The 18,726-nt window shown below is 42.6% G+C and overlaps 1 protein-coding gene and 1 long non-coding RNA gene across 3 annotated transcripts; one reads left to right on the forward strand and one right to left on the reverse strand.

Annotated features, from left to right (window-relative positions):
- Window positions 1-655: 655 nt before the first annotated feature.
- CKS2 (CDC28 protein kinase regulatory subunit 2) lies at window positions 656-6,000 on the reverse strand. Its single transcript, XM_022560703.2, has 3 exons — window positions 5,839-6,000; window positions 2,234-2,361; window positions 656-981 (listed from the first exon to the last, which is right to left on the reverse strand). The coding sequence occupies exons 1-3, from the start codon at window positions 5,895-5,897 to the stop codon at window positions 929-931; spliced, it is 240 nt and encodes a 79-aa protein (XP_022416411.1). The 5' UTR covers window positions 5,898-6,000; the 3' UTR covers window positions 656-928.
- A 146-nt stretch (window positions 6,001-6,146) lies between these two features.
- LOC111167655 (uncharacterized) lies at window positions 6,147-10,497 on the forward strand. Of its 2 annotated transcripts, XR_016393509.1 has the most exons (3): window positions 6,147-6,365; window positions 6,905-7,123; window positions 10,086-10,497. It is a non-coding gene; the product is annotated as an uncharacterized LOC111167655 (long non-coding RNA). The 2 variants fall into 2 exon arrangements; XR_002642875.2 differs by having other exon boundaries at window positions 6,147-7,123.
- The last annotated feature ends 8,229 nt before the right edge of the window (window positions 10,498-18,726 follow it).

Here is an 18,726-nt window from a genome sequence, read left to right on the forward strand (position 1 = left end):
GTTGGGTTTCTTTTTGTTCAGTTGGAGATTCTAGACAATTCTTTAGGAATTAAATTAATGACAGAGCTATAAAATCTACCTTGGCTCTATTAAACTTATCCCTAGTTCTTAGTGTCTTCATAAGTGAATTTAAATGGTACCCCCTTAGGATTTCCCTGGTGGCGCAGTGGTTGGGAATCTGCCTGACAATGCAGGGGACATGGGTTCGCATACCTAGTCCGGGAAGATTCCACATACCACGGAGCAGCTGAGCCCGTGCGCCACAACTACTGAGCCTGCGCTCTAGAGCCCATGTGCCGCAACTACTGAGCCCATGTGCTACAACTACTGAAGCCTGCACACCTAGAGTCCATGCTGCACAACAAGAAGCCACTGCAATGAGAAGCCTGCATAATGCAACGAAGAGTAGCCCCACCTGCCGCAACTAGAGAAAGCCCATGCGCAGTAACAAAGACCCAACACAGCCAAAAATTTTAAATAAAAAATGGTACCCTCAATCACACCAAGCTAATGGGTTTAAACCCACCTAACATTTTATTTCTATAAAGTGAATTTATTTCCTCAGGACTAAAATTAAAAAACTGAAATCATCCAACATCCTCAATAGTCACAAATTAACCTTAAGAAAACAAACCTCAATAACTTCAAACAGTGATAAATGCAACATACAAACTTTATTTAACAAAAGTAACAGGTAAAGTCAAACAGGCACTTACATTAAAAGAAAAACTGACTAGAAATTTTAAACACCTTACAGTAACCTACTTGCAGTTGCACTTAACTGAGCTTTGTTGCTGTGAAGAATACAGCTCATGCACAGGAATGGATGAACACTTTGTACATTTTTCAAGTATTCACTGAATACTACCTTATATACACATATACATTAAATTTGAAAAAGATTTAATTGATGATCCCCAGATATACTTCATTTTTGTTGATCTTTTGGTAGAGGTCGTCTAAAGAGAAGAATGTGTGGTTCTGTAGAAAGAAAATGTTTTATATTATTTTAATATTATATGGTTAATTTTCATTCATTCAACATAAATTCAAAGAATTCTCAGTTGAACCAAAATAAAGTAAAATAAATCTATGGTCAATTAATGTTACTTATTGAGGTATCTGAAATAAATTTTGCTCCATGTCACTGTAAACAGTAAACAGAAGAAAACAACCTAACAATATTCCCCCAGTTTTTACACACCCTGGAGAAAAGGGCTGTTAAGTAAAGATGCAATTTGAGAAGGAGAATGGTTTCTATCTTTAGAATCTCAATTCCAGTGAAAAGAAAAAGGTCTTCTCTTCTTTGGAAAAGACACTTAACACCTCATTCAAAACATGCAGGTCCTAGGGGCCCATCCCTGTAGATTCTGTTTCGGCAGGTGGAGGACTGAATATGAACCTATAGGTAAGATCCTCAGCTGCATTGTATTATCTGGAGAAACACCTTTTTAATATAATTATATGCTCCAATCTCAAGAAAGTTACAAGTCTTAGAGTTTTTGCTGCTGCTGCTGCTTTTAACAAAAGCAGAAAGCAAGATAGCTTTAGTTTTACCTAATTCAGCTTCTAAGACTTAAAATTTTGTTCAAAGCAGTTTAAGTCCTTTAGTTAGATTTACTGATAACCCAAAAACACAGTTTAACACCACAAAGTTTCTTAGTCTGGTTTACTAATAGTTACTAACAGTAATCTGGAAAGCTCTCTGGTAAATACCACGTAATAGCATAAGCACTCAAGTATAACACAGGCAGCACATTTGAGTTCACTAGCTATGCTATCTCATTTCATCTTAATGTGGTAGATACTAATTGTCTAAAGGAAAAAACAAATCACTTCAAATTGCATCAATTTCTATACACAGGACACTCAGTTGTCTTACATTAAGTTCTTAGTTTTCAAAGATATACCAGAATTCTAAATATATTTATGGCAAAATACTTCAAGATACTACTAGCAATGACACGCATTTTAAAATAAAACAGAATATCCTTTTCTTTTTTCTTAACTAAATAGTTTATTTTTGCAGTTTAGAAGAATGCATTATTTTCACTCATGGTATTTTATTTACTATAAAATTGGAACCCTCTCTAGGGAGGTATCAGTCATTCAAAAATAGTCAAGCTTATCAGAGTTACTATGGGATACCACTGAAACGTCAATATTACTAAAAAAATTTTAACAACCTCTACTGTTTTAATTCAATTAGTGCTTCCCTAATAGCAAAACTTACCTGGCTCATGAATCATGTAATGAACCCAGCCTAGACTCTGTTGGACACCAAGTCTCCTCCACTCCTCTTCAGACATCAGATGGGTTTTGGGTACTTGTTTGGAAAGTTCTCTGGGTAACATGACATGCCTGTTAAAAAATACAGCGAAATATTAGTGCTCTAAGTGAATATGCCTTTCCTACAATTATGGTCACTTTACACATGCATCTTTAGGATACTTAAAATTTGAGTTCTTTGCCCTTAAAGTTCTTTAAAGCAACCCTGTTACATTACCATTAGCATCAATCTTAAAGACTACTCTCTACTACCTTTAATTCTGATCTTGATGGCCTGTGTTCAAATCAGAGATTAGAATATGCAGTCCAAAAGTAGAAGGCATTTTATTTATGATTAACTTTTTTCCCTAATAGAGACTGCTTGCTAATTGTCTCAATCTTCTTCAGGAATAGAACCTCAAAAACTAAGTGGGACACATGGTTATCCAAGACATCCCAGCCTCCCCTGCAGCTACCTCTGGTCACATGTGACTAAATCCTGCCCAACGGGATATAAGCAGAAATTATGCAACTTATGGAAAGTATCCTCGAAAGAAAAGAACATGCCCAATTCTCTTTTTTCTCCTTCCTGTTAGTTATGAAGCAGATTGATATGATCAGGGAGCTAGAGAAACCATCTAAGAACACAGAAGTGATTATAAATTAAGAATGGTCCCTGATTTTAAGAAGTGTCATACTAGCCCCAGGTAGCAGGGCTGGGGGAATCTAGCTTGTTACAGTTAATTTGGGTTTCCTATTACTCTATAGATCTGTAGTAGACACAAGTCCTTGTACATAACTCCAAAAGTTGCTTTATACTTTGTTCGAAATTAAAAGCAAAAAACACTAAATGCACATATACATGTACCTGCTACCTAAAACACATTCAGTTTTCCAATAAGTTACTGGCCTATATCCAAAACTTTAATCAATTTTTAAAGAAGGCATGCAATATTCTTCAATGTCAAACCATCAAGAATAGGTACAAGTGGAGATTTGAAAAATTCTTAGAAAACAAATATGCACCCCCACCGAATTCTTATTTAATTACAATTGAAAGGATCTTTATAAAAATCAAAATTCCCAGGCTCATTTTTAATCACTTCCAGGAGCAGTAGTTTTATACCGTCATCCATTACCACCAACCAAATTTTTTGACCAGTATTAGATATATGCCTGCGAATTTGTTGGCTGGGGAAAGAAAGGAGCAGTCAGGTCACAGGAAAACTGAACCCATAACCCATAATAAGCACTAAACTGTCACCAACTTAAGTTCTAGTCTGAGAGTGGTTGGTTACGTACCAATTTCCTATAATTTGCATAACAAAATCAAGCCTTAGAACTGTTGTGTTATGTTGCTTGCTGGCCACAAGGCCACCAAGTCAAATTATGCTTACTATCACAGTTGGTAAAAATTTTACCAATTCCAGTGAACTACATGATGATTCTTAGCAATACTTACCAGCTAGCTCATTGACTCTTGAAATACTGCTTTAACATCTACTTTTAAGGCAAATAGCCTGTTACCTTATTTCTATCTTCTACATAATTGTTGATTAGTCTCAAGAGAAATGTAAAATGCAAACTAGCCTTTGTACTCATGTATGCCGTACAAAATGTTCCAATTTATGTCTAGATATAAGTCATATACCCTACCTTCTCCATAAACCATGGAGACAGGCTAACTTCATCGGGATTTGATTATGAGGGAAAAATGGGTAAGTAGCTTCAAACTCAGATGGGAAGTCTACCTGTATTTTTTTCTGCATGGATATAACTCCTCTATGTATTTCTAACTACATGTAAGGAGAACTGTTTCCAAAAATCTAACATTTATTTCAGTACCAAGGGCTTATCATGGAGGGTGAAGAGGGGGTAAAAAAAAAAAAAGGCCATAGCAGTACAAACAACAAAGGAGCTACTAAGATAACACTGCAAGATACAATTAAATTTCCCTTCTCTGGACATTACTGTCCTGTTTGATAAAGGCAAGTGGCTTGGTCAAGAAAGACCAGGTTTCATTAATATTGGATTAGATATTAATTAGATTAATACTGGATTAGATAGTAATTAGATTAAAACTGGATTAGAATATATCATTTCAGATATGACAGGATTTTCTTCTATTCATTACTACACATAAACCACTTAGTCTATTAGGCTAAAATCTTGATAGCATAGACTAGTTTACTTCGTGCTCATCAATGATTATGCTAGTATACTGAAACTAGAAAATGGAACTACTGCCAGGAAAAGTCCTGAAAAGTACTACTCGGAGCCAGACATGTTTCAAAATTAATATTTTCCCAGATTTTTATAAAGATTGTGGTTTTACATTCTGTCCATTATTGGATAACCCCTGCTGGACAATTCAGGTATTACTAACCTGCAAAGCTGCCCAGAGAAATCCTCCGTTTTTCTCCAGAGAAAGATTTACAAGATACTAAGAAAGAATTACAAGATACTAAGGGGAGGGAAAAAAGAGGCCACCCACTGTTATATCCTTTCTAACTCAAATAGCATTCTTGAAAATCTGACGTAAAAGGATAGGAGGCAGAAAATAAGGTCACTATTTGGCCCCTCCTACAAGTTGGTAGTTTCCCAGAATGCAGCGTCCTAGTCACCACCCAGGAGAACTGGGTGGCGCTGGTCTTTGAAGCCACACCCCAGCTAAGTCTCCTGCATATATTAAAGCTAATGTTAAGTGTTTCTTCCCTCACACAATCCAATTTGCTAATCTTACAATTTAGCAACTATGCTCTAGTGCATCACATAATGATGCAGAAACCAGAAATCCCTCAAAGCCAAAAATTTTGCCGATACATACTAGCAGAAAAAAATGCCCCAAATCCATTCGAGTTCTCAATTTTGTCTCAAAAGGAAGCCCCTTTAATAATAACCCAAGAGGATTAACACGCACGAGCCTCTGCCGAAGTCGCCATACCCAAGACACATTTCGAATCCCAAGGAAGCTCATTTTACGGGGACTCCCCTACAAGCTACTTTTTAGGGCCATTAACTTCAAATTAGAGAAAAAGAGAAGTGTTTCTCTGGCGACGTTACCTGAGCAAAATTACCCTTCCGACAGCCCTTCGCCCGCTGTGACTGGGAGGGGGACGTTTGCCTAAATGCGAACTAGGCCGAAGTTCTTAGGAACCGCTGCGATTCGGGCTCTCGGCGTTGCACTTTAGCTACGCCGGGTCCGCTCAGGCCCTCGGCCCCTTCCCCTTAAGGTAGCAATTCTGCACCAGAAGCGGCCCCATCCCCGCCCCAGCCTCGTCCTCTTCACAAACAGGAACAAAGGGCGGAAGCCAGCCGGGCTGGCCCGCCAGGCGAGGAGAAGCGCAAGCTCCCGCCCGGGCGGCCCGACCCCGACACAACCGTGACTCCCGGCAGGCCCTCGGGCTCGACCCTGACCCTACCTCCGGCCCCCGGCCCCCAGCTCCGACCCAAACCTCAGCCCGACGCGCTTCGACCCCGATTCCCGGTCCTGGCCCCTGGTACCCGGCCCGAGTTCCAGCTCAGGCTCGGCCGGGGCCGCGGCTGAGTTAGGCCGTCCGGTCCGCTCACCGGTACTCGTAGTGCTCATCGAAGTACTTGTCCGAGTAGTAGATCTGCTTATGGGCCATCCTGCGGGAGGGCGGTGGGCAGCAAGGGACTGGAGCGACGAGGCGCGAAGAACGGGCGCAGGCGAGCGACACGCCCTCGCCAAGTGAAGGCAACGACTCGACTGAGACCAACCGACCGTAAGCCAAACGAGTCCGGTTTGAATCCGACAGCCCGCCGCTGATTGGACGACGGTGTTGACCAATCACCTTACACGCACTCTGCGGATACGCCGGGACCGGCTCCCAGCCTATCGTCGCCGCCCCTCCGCTGCGTTCGCACCCAGATCAGCCAATCAAAGGCCTGTTGCGAGGTCGGCCTAGGAAAGAAGTGGATGATTGGCGTGGCGTTAGGGCGGGGATCTCCCTGACGAAAAGGGGAGCGGCCAGGGAAGGGCGGAGCCGGGACGTTAAGGGCCGTAGAGCGCGTGCGCAGGGGTTTAGAAAGTTCCAGGTCCGCGGAGCCGTTGGGGCAGCGAGCCTGCGGGAGGGGTAAGGTATCGCGGGGTTTGGCGAAGGCGGGGGGTGGGGGCTGCCCGACGAACGGCACTCTGTGCGCAGGCGCACCCTCCGCAGACCCGGCTCCGCGTCTTAAGTCAGTGGGAGGTGAGAAAAGCCAGCCCGTGGTCCTAGACTGTGGGAAACCCAGGCGTGGGAAGCGTGAGGGGAGGAGTATCACCGCGGGCGCCCAAGGCCGGTTTGTGGGAGTAAGGACGGGGAGAAGCAGAAGTTGTGCCCAGACATGAGGAAGACGTCCAGATGTCTCACCGCGGCGATGCGCGCCGCCAGGATAAGTGGGACGTTCCGGAACTTCGCCACGGAGTGCTGCGTAGATGGCGGTGGGGCCATGGCCCAGAGACCTATGTTAGGTGAAAACTGCCTTCCCATGCCATTTGCGCACTCCGACAACTCTGTAGATATGCGTGTGTGCGTGTATATGGGAAAATAAAAAGATTACTAAAATAATGATGTTTAGTAGAGGACAATGGGATTAAAAGTGGTTAGCAAAAATTCCTTTGGGGGCTTCCCAGGTGGCGCAGTGGTTGAGAGTCCGCCTGCCGACGCAGGGCACACGGGTGTCCCGGTCCGGGAAGATCTCACGTGCCGTGGAGCGGCTGGGCCCGTGAGCCATGGCCGCTGAGCCTGCGCGTCCGGAGCCTGTGCTCCGCAACGGGAGAGGCCACAACAGTGAGAGGCCCGTCTACCGCAAAAAAAAAAAAAAGTCCTTTGGCTTCTTAGCAAAAATACAGGTACGTGTAGGGAATTCCCTGGCGGTTCAGTGGTTAGAACTGGGCACTTTCACTGCCGTGGACGTGGGTTTGATCCCTGATCAGGGAACTAAGATCCGGCATGACTCAGCCAAAAAAAGAAAAGATGTGAATAGCCCGTTAAGGGAGATGGGTAAGGAAGTCACTAACTTTTTGGTGGAACCTGGGAAAGGAAAGCTTACTAAGAGGTATATTTTTACAGAGACCATTGTGGAAAATCTCAAACACAGAAAAGTAGAATAGAAATATAATCACCTTCCATGTACCAGTTGCTCAGCTTCAGCCATTAACGTTTGTCCCATCTTGTTTTACCTATTCCCCCTTTTTCCTAGATTTTTTTTTTTTCCTTTGAGGTACGCGGGCCTCTCGCTGCTGTGGCGTCTCCCGTTGCGGAGCACAGGCTCCGGACGCGCAGGCTCAGCGGCCATGGCTCACGGGCCCAGCCGCTCCGCGGCATGTGGAATCTTCCCGGACCGGGGCACGAACCCGTGTGCCCTGCATTGGCAGGCGGACTCTCAACCACTGCGCCACCAGGGAAGCCCTCCTAGAATATTTTTAAAGAGATCCCAAATATAATGTTATTTCACTCTGAGATAATACTTCTGTGTATGTCTCTGTACACGGTATACAATCTCAGGAAAAATTTTAAAAATACTTAGCGCCGTGTCATTACTACACTTAGATTCCTCGTTAGTCTCTGTTAGTTGTTTTCTATTTGGTCTCTCCGTCTTTCCTTCATCTGCTTCCCCTTGCTTGTCTTCCTCTACTGGCTCAAGAAGCCAGAGAAAGACTGAAGAGTCCTATATCAATTAACTTACAGCAGTAATTAAAAGTCCAACTCTGGTAGTGGCAGCATAACTTTGTGAATAGGAAAAAACAACTGTATACGTAAGGGTGAGCCGTATGTACGGTATATGAATATTTCAATTAAAAATAAAGCTCTAGCCCCAAATGGCTTTACAGAAAAGTTTTACCAAGAGTTTATTTCTTAATTATAAACTCTTCTAGAGCAGAAGTTGATTCTATTAGGCAAGAATAATGTTGATTCAAAAAAACAACATGAGAAAGGAAAGTACCTGTACCTTCCACTCAAATAGATACATGTAAAAATCCTAAATAAAATGCTGGCCAACTGAATCCAATTGTATTTTTTAAAAGGGTGATATACTATCTTCAAATGCAAGGATAGTTTAATATTAGAAAATCTGTTAATGTAATTCACCACATTAACAGTGGAAGTGAGAAAAAAATCCTCTCAATGGAAGCAGAAGAAAACATTTGCTAACATTCACCACTCTTTTATAATACAAACTGTAAACCCACCACTCACCAGTGATAACACTCTTAGTAATTAGGAGTAGGAGGAAACTTTGTTAACCTTGTAAAGGTATCTATAAAAAACAATATAATTTTCATGAGGAAACATTGGGAGCATTCTCTTTAAAATGTTCTATTATCTCCAATTATATTGAACAATACCGAAGTCAGCCGTCACAATTAAGAGAAGTTTAAGGCAAATTATTTGGAAAGAGAAATAAAACTATCATTTGCAACTGATGTAATTATATGTCTAAGATTCATATCCAAAGTCTGTTGCATTCCTATATAGCAGAAACAACTAGAAAACCTATTCAAAAAGAAAGTATTAGCATCAAATTCACCTACCTAGGAATAAGCCTAACAAAGGATATACAAAGTGCTGATATGCAAAATTATGAAATTTTGAGAGACATAAATGAAGACTTGAATAAATGGACAAATATACTATGTTCATGCTTAGGAAGACTCAATATGGTCAAGATATAAATTATCTCCAAATTGATTGTCAAGTCAATCTAATTCCAATAAAAATACCACATTCAAAGGACTTATTTGACTATAATATGGATGAGAAAAGGGCCAAGAATAGCAAAGGCACTTTAATGGATTCTAGTAGATCGTGATTTATTAAGAACCTATAGTAATTAAGACAGTGTAGCAGTAGCTTATAAAAATTAAGATAACTTGATAGACAAACTGACTTTGGGATGTAATAACCAGCCCAGTATAATGTTCACTGCAGTTTTGTTGAAGTTCTAGCTACTCTGTCATTTTGAGGTTGTGTGTACTCTTTTCATTACTAATTTGCTAATTTTTTATCATAAATACACATTGTAGTTCACCACATACTTTAAAAGATTTTCTTTTTTACATTTGATTATTTTTTTGGAATTATGACTATAAGTTATAAATATCATAAGAGATTAAAGGATATTAGTAATTGCAGTCTTAAGGAAAGGTCAAATAGCAATATTATTGAAAACTAAATAGTTGAAATAAAATATTCAGTAGGTAAACTGAAAGTATTGTGGATACTAATGAAGAACAATCAGTGAGCTAGAACACAGGGCTGAGTAACAGTCCCAGAAACCATCAGTTAGGGGTAGAGATGGAAAACATGAAGTAAAAAGACCTGGAGGCTAAAGGGAGAAGTGACAACATTAGATAAAAGAGTCCCATTTGATACAAGAGAGAGAATAAACAGGAGAGGAAATACTATACAAATATAATGGCTGTGAATTTCCCAGTTTTAAGGAAAGATAAAAAAGACTTCAGATTGAAAGGGCTTATAGAGTGCCAGCGAGAGATTATAGTGCAATTTAAGAACATCAAAGAGAAAGGAAAGTTCTAAAAGCTTCCAGGGAGAAGTTGCCAATCACACCTACAAAGCAACAAGAATAGACAGTAACAATCTCAAAAGCAACACTGGATTCAAGAAGAAAATGTATTACTGTTCACAAAGTGTTGAAAGAAGGAGTAGAATAAATTCAAGACAATTTAAAATATATTGGAAATAAAGCAAAGTAAGTAACTTCGTACATTTATTGTCTAAAAAAGCAAAGTCTGAATTTACCTAATCATATTGTTACTATTCTTATTGAAATATTTTGTCACTTTTTCATAGGTGAAAAACTGGGTTCTGCTTAAGATTTTTGTCATTTATTACTATGGGATCTTTTAAAGGTTGCCAAAGGATGTGAATGGATGAAGAGAATAAGCTGTGAAAGAAAACAGCTTTTAAGAGCAACGTTTCTCAAATTAGGTTCCACAGATGGGAAGGATCCTCAAGTTCCCTGCCAGACTGTTTAAACTTTGCGTTTTAAGTCCATGGACAAATTAATTCTACATCATCTATATGACTTCTTAATTTCAGAGCCCAAGCATGTTTTTTGTTCCTGTTAGTCTTCCTTTAATTGTGTGGACCAATGAGAAACTAACAGAGTTAGAATATGTCAAAGGAAAACAAAAGGTACACTATAGAAAAGTTTTTGCAGTTGTTAGAATAAAGTAATAAAGGATTTGTCTTTTGTTCCTGATCACAAATTCCTAAATGGTTGGGGCCCGTGCGGAGCTGGGGGAGGCTCCCCTTACCAACACCACCAAGCATTTCTCTGACACCAGCTGGGTATTCTGCAATTCATCTCAGTGCTGACACTACCTGGAGATAGCCACAGGTTAAGGCTCAGTTGTACAAGACTGCCCCCGGCCCCACCACACACACAACTTCAGACACCAGTCTCAAGCCCAGTTTTGTTACCTGTGCTTCTGATCGACCGAATACAAACTGGAGGTTCCTATGACCACCTGCAACTCAGGATGCCAACTGCAAGTCCAGATTGTCACCTGAACTTCTGACCAACCAGCTATGGATCAGAGGTTCCCACAACTCCCTCCTCAGGTTTAATTAATTTGCTAGAGTGGCTCACAGAACTCAGAGAAACATCTTACTTCCTAGATTACTGGTTAATTATAAAAGGATTCAACTCAGGAGCATCCAGATGCAAGAGATGCACAGGGCAAGGCATGGGGAAAGGGGACAGAGCTTCCATGCCCTCCCTGAGCTCTCACCAAGTGTCCACACGTTCACCAACCAGAAGCTCTCCAAACCCCGTCTTTTTTCTTTTTTGGGTTTTCATGGAGACCTCGTTACACAGGCCTGATTGACTAAATCATTGGCCATTGGTGACTGACTCAGCCTCCAGCCCCTCTCCCCTCCCCGGAGGTCGGGAGGTGGGACTGAAATTTCCAACACGCCGGTGTTTGGTTACACTGGTAGCCAGCCCCCATTCTTTTTTTTTTATTTTTTGCGGTACGCGGGCCTCTCACCGCTGTGGCCTCTCCCGTTGCGGAGCACAGGCTCCGGAGGCTCCGGACGCGCAGGCTCAATGGCCATGCCTTAAGGGCGCAGCCGCTCCGCGGCATGTGGGATTTTCCCGGACCGGGACACGAACCCGTGTCCCCTGCATTGGCAGGCAGACTCTCAACCACTGAGCCACCAGGGAAGCCCCAGCCCCCATTCTTATGTGTATTCCGAAAGTCACCTCATTAACATAGGAGGACACCTTTATTGCTCTCTGGTCTTTGTAAATTACTAGCATTTTAGGAGCTCTGTGCCAGAAACAGGGTCAAAGACCAAATAAGTATTGCTTTTATAAATCACAATATCACAATATGAAGTATCAAAAAGCCCAATAGGATTGGTAAGTCATGCTGGCCTCAGAAAAAACCCGTCTTTAAGACTATCATAGTGTGTTGACGGTGATGATTGGTTTCAGCAAAACATCTATCACATTAAAGTCAATTTAATTTGTATTTAAACTGAAGTAAGTTTAGCTTGTATTTGACATTTTGATATTTTGTTTAAAAGGTATAAGCCGTATTCTATTTTTGTATATTTAGGTATATAACGTTATAATAAAGATATGTGGGTTTTTTCCCCTAGTATAATGGATATAAAGTTTACACTGGTGATTGATTGGAGAGATTTACTTCCCTTCAAAAGTGATCTGTACACTTCTTACGTTTGAAAATCTCTACTAGAATGTGGGGATATCTCCCTCTGGTCGGCTCTGGGATGCCCTTCACCTCGTGGTCTTGATGCTGAAAACTCAACCTCTGTGCACTGGTGCTGAATCAAATCTCAGAGATGGAGTTTGGGGTGAAGTGAAAAAGAATACCTGCATTGCTTTGCCAGGCAAAGGGGGACACAGCGGGCTTGTGCCCTGAAAAACTGTATGTCCCAACCCGGGAAGATTAGTGAGGAGTTTTATAGCAATGGCTCAAAGGCAGCGTTGCTGATAAGGATCAGGGTGTGTGCAGAGCCTGCACTCCTTTAATCTGGTCTCAGGTGGTTTCCTCCCTTGTCTCTGCATCCCCTCCCTTCCCTGATTAGCAACTGTTCTAATCTGTCCTTTGGGACTCAGGGAAGGTAGTGGAGGTTGGAGTCTATTCCCTAGAAATAAGAAATGGGGAAACAGGCTTCCGTGCCTGGGAGCCCCATAGGGTCCTGCTCATTTCAGTCTCTGTGGGAAGAGCCTCCTGGAGCTCGGCTGCATGCAGACTACTAGACTGTGTGCACAGGCACTAGCTGCATCCTGTGTTACCTCCTGCAAATCTTCCCTCAAGACAGAAAAATTTCACATAAAGTCCTAACAATCAGAGAGTTTTAGAAGAATGCAAACACTTGAGGACTGAGGAGTCACCTCAGTTAAATAGATTTTCCTACTAGTTCCCAGCTGAAACATGGCACAGTTGGAAGCGGTTTTGATTCGGAGGAGGGGAGGAGGAGGGAATAAATTATTTTCACCTGGAGAGGAGGGACAACTGCCCCAGGTAAACTTCATGGAGAAAGTGATTGCTGCTTCCAGAGGGAGGGGTGGGGATTTGCCAAACAGGAAGAATATTCTGGACCAACGTTCCCCTCAGAAAATACAAAAAGAACTAATAATCCTGGGGCCATGAACAACAGACCTCGGTCATGGTACTGTGAAGGCCTTTAAAAGGAGGAGGGGGAGGACAGGGGTAATTGTTCATTTATCTGCGCTTTGCAAGGTGCTGGGCAGTGCAGAGAGCTGTAGAGCTTTGCCTATGGGAATCCATGACCTGGATGCAGTGATGTCCCCATTTCTGAATCTGTTAAATATTCCAGGAAGTCATTTTGGTATGCCAAGTCATATGCAGAAAGTTTTTCTTTATCTTGTTCTGATAGTTTGGTAAAATGTGTGACAATTTTCCACAGGAGTTACTTACTAATTACAAAGGGGAAAATCCTACTTACAAAGAGGAGAAACCGGACACCTTAACCAAGTGATCAAAGGCACATCACCCATAAGAGCAGATGGAAATCACATGCCTTCAGATGTGGGACCACCACCACTTAAGCCAAAAATGCTCAACCTAAATCTACCAGTGAGGAAACATCAAACGGAAGTGGAGTAGTCTTTAAAATAAATGAACAGCAGTATTAAAAATTGTTAATATGAAAGACAAAGGTTGAGGAACAGTTCCATATTAAAGGAAGCCAAAGGGATATGACAACTAAATGCAGTATGTGATCCTGTACCAGGAAAAAGAAAAAAGGCTACAAAAGACGTTTTTGAGACATTTAAAGGATGGTAGGTCATATAAAGTGTCGAAGTTAAATTTTCTGAATTTGATATGTATACTGTGGTTAGGTAAATAATGTCCTCATTCTTAAGAAATACATACTTCAGTATTAAGGATAAAGGAGCATGTCTGCAACCTACTCTCAAATGGTTCAAAATTAGACATGTACAGGGCTTCCCTGGTGGTCCAGTGGTTAAGACTCCGTGCTTCGACTGCAGGGGGCTCAGGCTCAATCCCTGGTTAGGAAAGTTCCTCATGCTGTGAGGTACGGCCAAAAAAAAAGGCATGTACTGTTTTACTATATATATTTACATATCTTACATACTATATATATTTTATATATATAAAACACTATATATATACACACAAATACAGTAATTTCCTCAGAATGAGGACATTCTTTAATGTGTCTGTGAGTGTATGGAGAAAGAAAGACAGAGAGAGAAAATGATAAAACAAATGTGATGGAATGTGAAAAATTGTGAATTGAGGTAATTTTGAAAAAAATGTGATTTGGGGGTAAAGGTTATATGGGAGTGTTTTGTATTATTCTTGCAATTTTCCTGTAAATTTGAAGTTATTCCAAAGTAAAACATTTTTAAAAATCAGCATGAATTATAAATTTAAGCATGGTTTTATAAAAAATAACAGTTACTATATGTGTTCCTAGAAGTTCCTAAAACTAGCATAGATTTTGGAGATTTAACATGGAAGCACTTGGCTAGTGGACCCCAGACAGGTTCTGGGTCTGTAGGCCCTGTATTCTGTACTCAATGGGAGCTGAAAAATTCTGCTGCACTTCTTCTCCATTTCTGTTTTTTTTTTTTTTTTTCGTTGGCTGCTCAGCATGTGGGATATTAGTTCCCCGACCAGGGATGGAACCCATGTCCCCTGCATTGGAAACGTGGAGTCTTAACCATTGAAACGTCAGGGAAGTCCCACCTCTCTGTTTTTATACTTGAAGGTAGAGCTCACAAAATCTCCCTGCTTCCTCAGAATACTTTAAATCTAAAAAGAAATGAGGAGGCCACAGGACAGAATGGTCTCAGGACCCCTCTGTGGACCCTTAGTGAACCCCACCCACCCAATGCCCTTTCCTTCAACTGGCGCTCTGACCCTGCCAGCAAGTGCCCAAGGGAGCTGTCAGAAGTGCCTGACCCAGGCCAGGTTAAAGGAGCATCAATGACCGTGAATGTCAAATCCATGTCCCCCATGCTGCTTGGGTCTACAGCCCACACCCATCCATGGGACATACTGATATGGGGAATGTGATTTTCCCCATAACTGGTTCTGATAGCTAGCTCAGGGCCGACTAGATTATTGCTCATGGCCCCAGGATTATTAATTTTTTTTTAGTTTTTTGAGGGGTATGTTGGTCCAGAATCTCCTTCCTGTTTGGCAACTTCCCATTTCTCCCTCTACTCCAAGTGAAATCAGTGCAGTCCCTCCTTTCTGTTTCCATAGATCTTTCTACTTTCTATCACTAGCCCTGTCACAGACATCTTTCATTTGCGCTATAGAACATGGGACCCTAACCCTCAACCGCCTGAAGAGCATGTGGCCCCATATGAGCAAGCTGTCATCTCTCCTGGAGTCTGGATGTTGAGAGGGACTGAACACAGCTGAAGGAAGTCATGCAGTGGCAGTTGTCCCCAAGTCGTGGGCTGGGTGTCCTTCCCCAAGCCCCCAGGCTGCCCCTCTCCTGCTTTCTGATCCTGTGAGTGACCTGGGGGTAATTCACTTTTATAGATTTAGCCTCCAAACAACCATAATGACTTTAAAAAAAAAAAAAAAAGGCTTTCAGCAGAAGTGGGTTATAGGCCTGTGGGACGTTGGAAGTGTTAGCTGCCTGAGGGACGGCTGTGTCACCGACTCCTGTTCTGTGACAGGCAGTGCACAGCGGACAGCTGGCCTGTTGAGCCATTGCCTGCGGCTCCCTGAGGCTCTAGGTCTCCTGACAGAGCTCGAGACCCCATAAAAGGAGAAGGGAACTGCCAAGATCACAGGGTTCCACGAGTGTTTTGGACTCAGGAGCTGATTTAAAATGAGAAAAGAATGCCATGAATCTCAGTTCCCCTGTGGGGCAGGAGACAAATCTCAGGGTCTTTCCTTGACATCCTGAAAGCATCCCTGAAGCTTTGGCTTTAAGATCTCTGCAAAACCAAACCTCAGAGATGGATTTTACAGGTTCCTGAACTAGATTGCCAGTTGAATTCACTATCTCACCAGGTTTCTTCCTTGAAATTACAGCATTAATTTGGAAAGGATGGGTTCCCCAAATTGGTATTGGTGTCATCGGGGCAAGTTGGAAGACTCAGCGCCCAAGTCCTCTTAATTATCCCCTTCCCCTATGTTTCTCTAGCTCGACAAAGCTGCCTCTCCTGTAGAAAAACATTATCTTCCTGCTCTAAGCTTCCCAGGATTCATACTTAACCTGCCTGGGGTGTGGGTGCATTGTGTTGTGTGTGTGATTGGGTGTGGTATATGGTGTGTAGGTGGGGTGTGTGTGACTGAACCAGAGTAAGAAAGAGGAGGAACTGCAGGAGTTTACTAATTTATACTTGAGGAAAGAAATTTTCTGAGCGTGGGAGGCTAAGAAGGGCAAAACCTAATTTTGGATAGGACGACATCGCTTCTGTGGATGTCCTTATCAGAAGTTCTGCATTCAAGGTGCTGGCTTGCAGCTGGTTACAATTCCAACAGTTTCCTGGGTTGGCTAACACAACCTAGACCAAATCCTGGCTCAAACAAAGGAACATTACAGGGCCAGAAATCTTGGCATAAAATATATAGGAAGAAATTTAAAATGTCAGAATAGAGACATACAGATATGGACCTATTGTGGGGACAGAATTCCTCTATGATCATGGACCCCAGGGCTCCAAGCTTCCATCCTGACTTGGGCTCCAGCTGATTCACCTGGCCATAAGGCAGTTGTACCCAGGAACATTTGTTGGTTTGCAAACTGGCCCCCTTACACAGGGGGCAAGGAAAGACCAAAGAAAGAGGCAGAACACTCCAGATTGGTAGGTGACAGTAATAATCAAGGGACCTTACATAGGAGTCTGGCTTGGGTGGCCGCAGACCAGTAGACCTTCACACCTGCCCACAAGAATCTGAAGAGTTTATAGAGAGGCCTTACCTGGGTTCAGTCACATATTCAGTCCAGATGGTCTCAACAACACATTGCTCTCTCAAGACTAAGTCTCTGAAACAGCTCCAGCTGTGGGAATGGGAGTGTACCTTCCAAGGACAGGGGAGTGGGTAAGGAACCTCTGATTGCCAGGATCCTGCTCTCACATCAACTAGAGGTCATGTCCTCTTGATGACCTCCTCCAACAACACTGAAGCATCACAGGAAGGTGGTCAGTACTGAATTGGGCCTGGCAAGACGTGAAAACACAAGGAAGCTTCTGGAAGACATGGGATTGCACTGTTCCCCTCCTAGGGTTCTTGTGTTTCCACTCTTTCATCATATGAAGCATATGGCCCTGTGACTGACTCACTGAGAATTACAAATAAAAAATAAAGGAGTTTGGTGTAAGAATATGGCTGCACTTAAGAGAAATACATATTTGAGGCACTGCGTCCTTTTTAGGTGGCTCTGATGGACAACAGAGCAGAAGAAATGTCTTCCAAGTAGGCGTTGTTTGAGTAGAGCACCTCAATGTCCACTTCGCCTGCAAACCAAAATGGCCTGAGCTTCAGATCTGGACCTATTCCTCGTAAAAAGGAAAATGAGTTAAGAGACCAAACGAGGTTAAAGGCTTTCTTCAGCTGATGGGCACACAGTGAGCACCACCCTGCCCCCCAACTGGAGAAGGGTCAGCATTTTTATAGGACAGGAGAAAGTTGAGTACACATCCTTGCAGTTTTAACATAGGCAGCATTTTCTGTTTTAACCAAAACTTGGTGGGGGGTGGTTTCCTATTTTCATGTCCTTTGTTTGGAGTTGTTGGTACAATCCTGATAACCATTTACCAGTTACTGCTTTTGCTAGCCTTGTGGTCCACTGGGTAGTCTAAGTTCATGGCACAAGGAAGGCAGGTAGTCAAAAAGAAAGAAAGCGGGCAAAGGGAGAAGGCAAGTGGGGAGTGGGACCCCTCTGTCATGCTTCTTTCAGTCCTTACATGGGTCCTGTCATCCGTCAGGTACTTGGAAGGACTGAAATTGGAGGTCTGCAGGCAACAGGACTCGGGGCAGGGACTTGAGACTGCTGCTTGAAGAGGCCCAGAACCTAAGAATACAATGCTCAGTTTGAATGCTAACCAAAGGGCCCTTTCTATAGGAGAGATTCTTAACAATTAGGGGGTCTGGATGAACAATTATTAAAAGATTCTTCTGCTCCCTTGGACTCAAAAATATGAACTTCTATTGATACAACTCACTTGGCCATAATCAAGTGTCCAATTTGCCAGCAAGATAATCCAATGTGTAGCCCCAACTGGGTACCATATCTTACTCTGGATGTGATCTCGGAAAGGCAGCAGTGAGCGGTGGCGTGAAGCGAGATCTTAATTCCCTGAACAAGAATTGAACCTGGGTAGCCAGGATGAAAACCAGGAATCCTAGCCACTAGACCACCAGAGGCTAGATGTCAGAAGCAAAGTTCCCTTGGCTCTTACCCCCATTGAAAGCAAGAGTGTTTCAAGGAGGCAAAAACTGTAAAAACAGGTACAAAGTTTATTATTAGAGACACAGCATAACATGTGGGAGAGCACACAGAGAAGCAGTTTGTTTACTTACGACAGAAGCAAGGAAGAAATACACACCTGGAGAGAAAGGGTGTGGGCGTCCTCTCTAATGAGGAAGAGCTTAGTAAAGAGGTGATTTAAATCCCTTGTATAGGACAGTTACCTTTCACCAATTATCTTGTTTCTTTCTTCACACTTCACTGGTCCTAGGACCCTCCCCAAGATGCATGAACAAATTTTTGCTAAGATGGATCCCACTGAAGAGGCCTGTGGGTGCATGTCCACACTTATTATGGGGTGGTGCCACCTCCCTTTTTAACCCCCAAGGAGCCTTCTTGTGCATATGCAGACAGGGAAGCTTTCCTTGGCCTCAGGAACGGGTCATCTTATCTCTTTACTTCAGCAGAGCTCAGCTTCTGCCACTTGCTTTGTCCTTGGAGTATCTGGGTGAGAACAAAGCTTCAG

The sequence above is a fragment of the Delphinapterus leucas genome, chromosome 6 (assembly GCF_059928025.1).
Source record: "Delphinapterus leucas isolate spDelLeu-1000000601 "Yukka" chromosome 6, BTC_Dleu_Yukka2, whole genome shotgun sequence".
Classification (NCBI taxonomy): domain Eukaryota; kingdom Metazoa; phylum Chordata; class Mammalia; order Artiodactyla; family Monodontidae; genus Delphinapterus; species Delphinapterus leucas.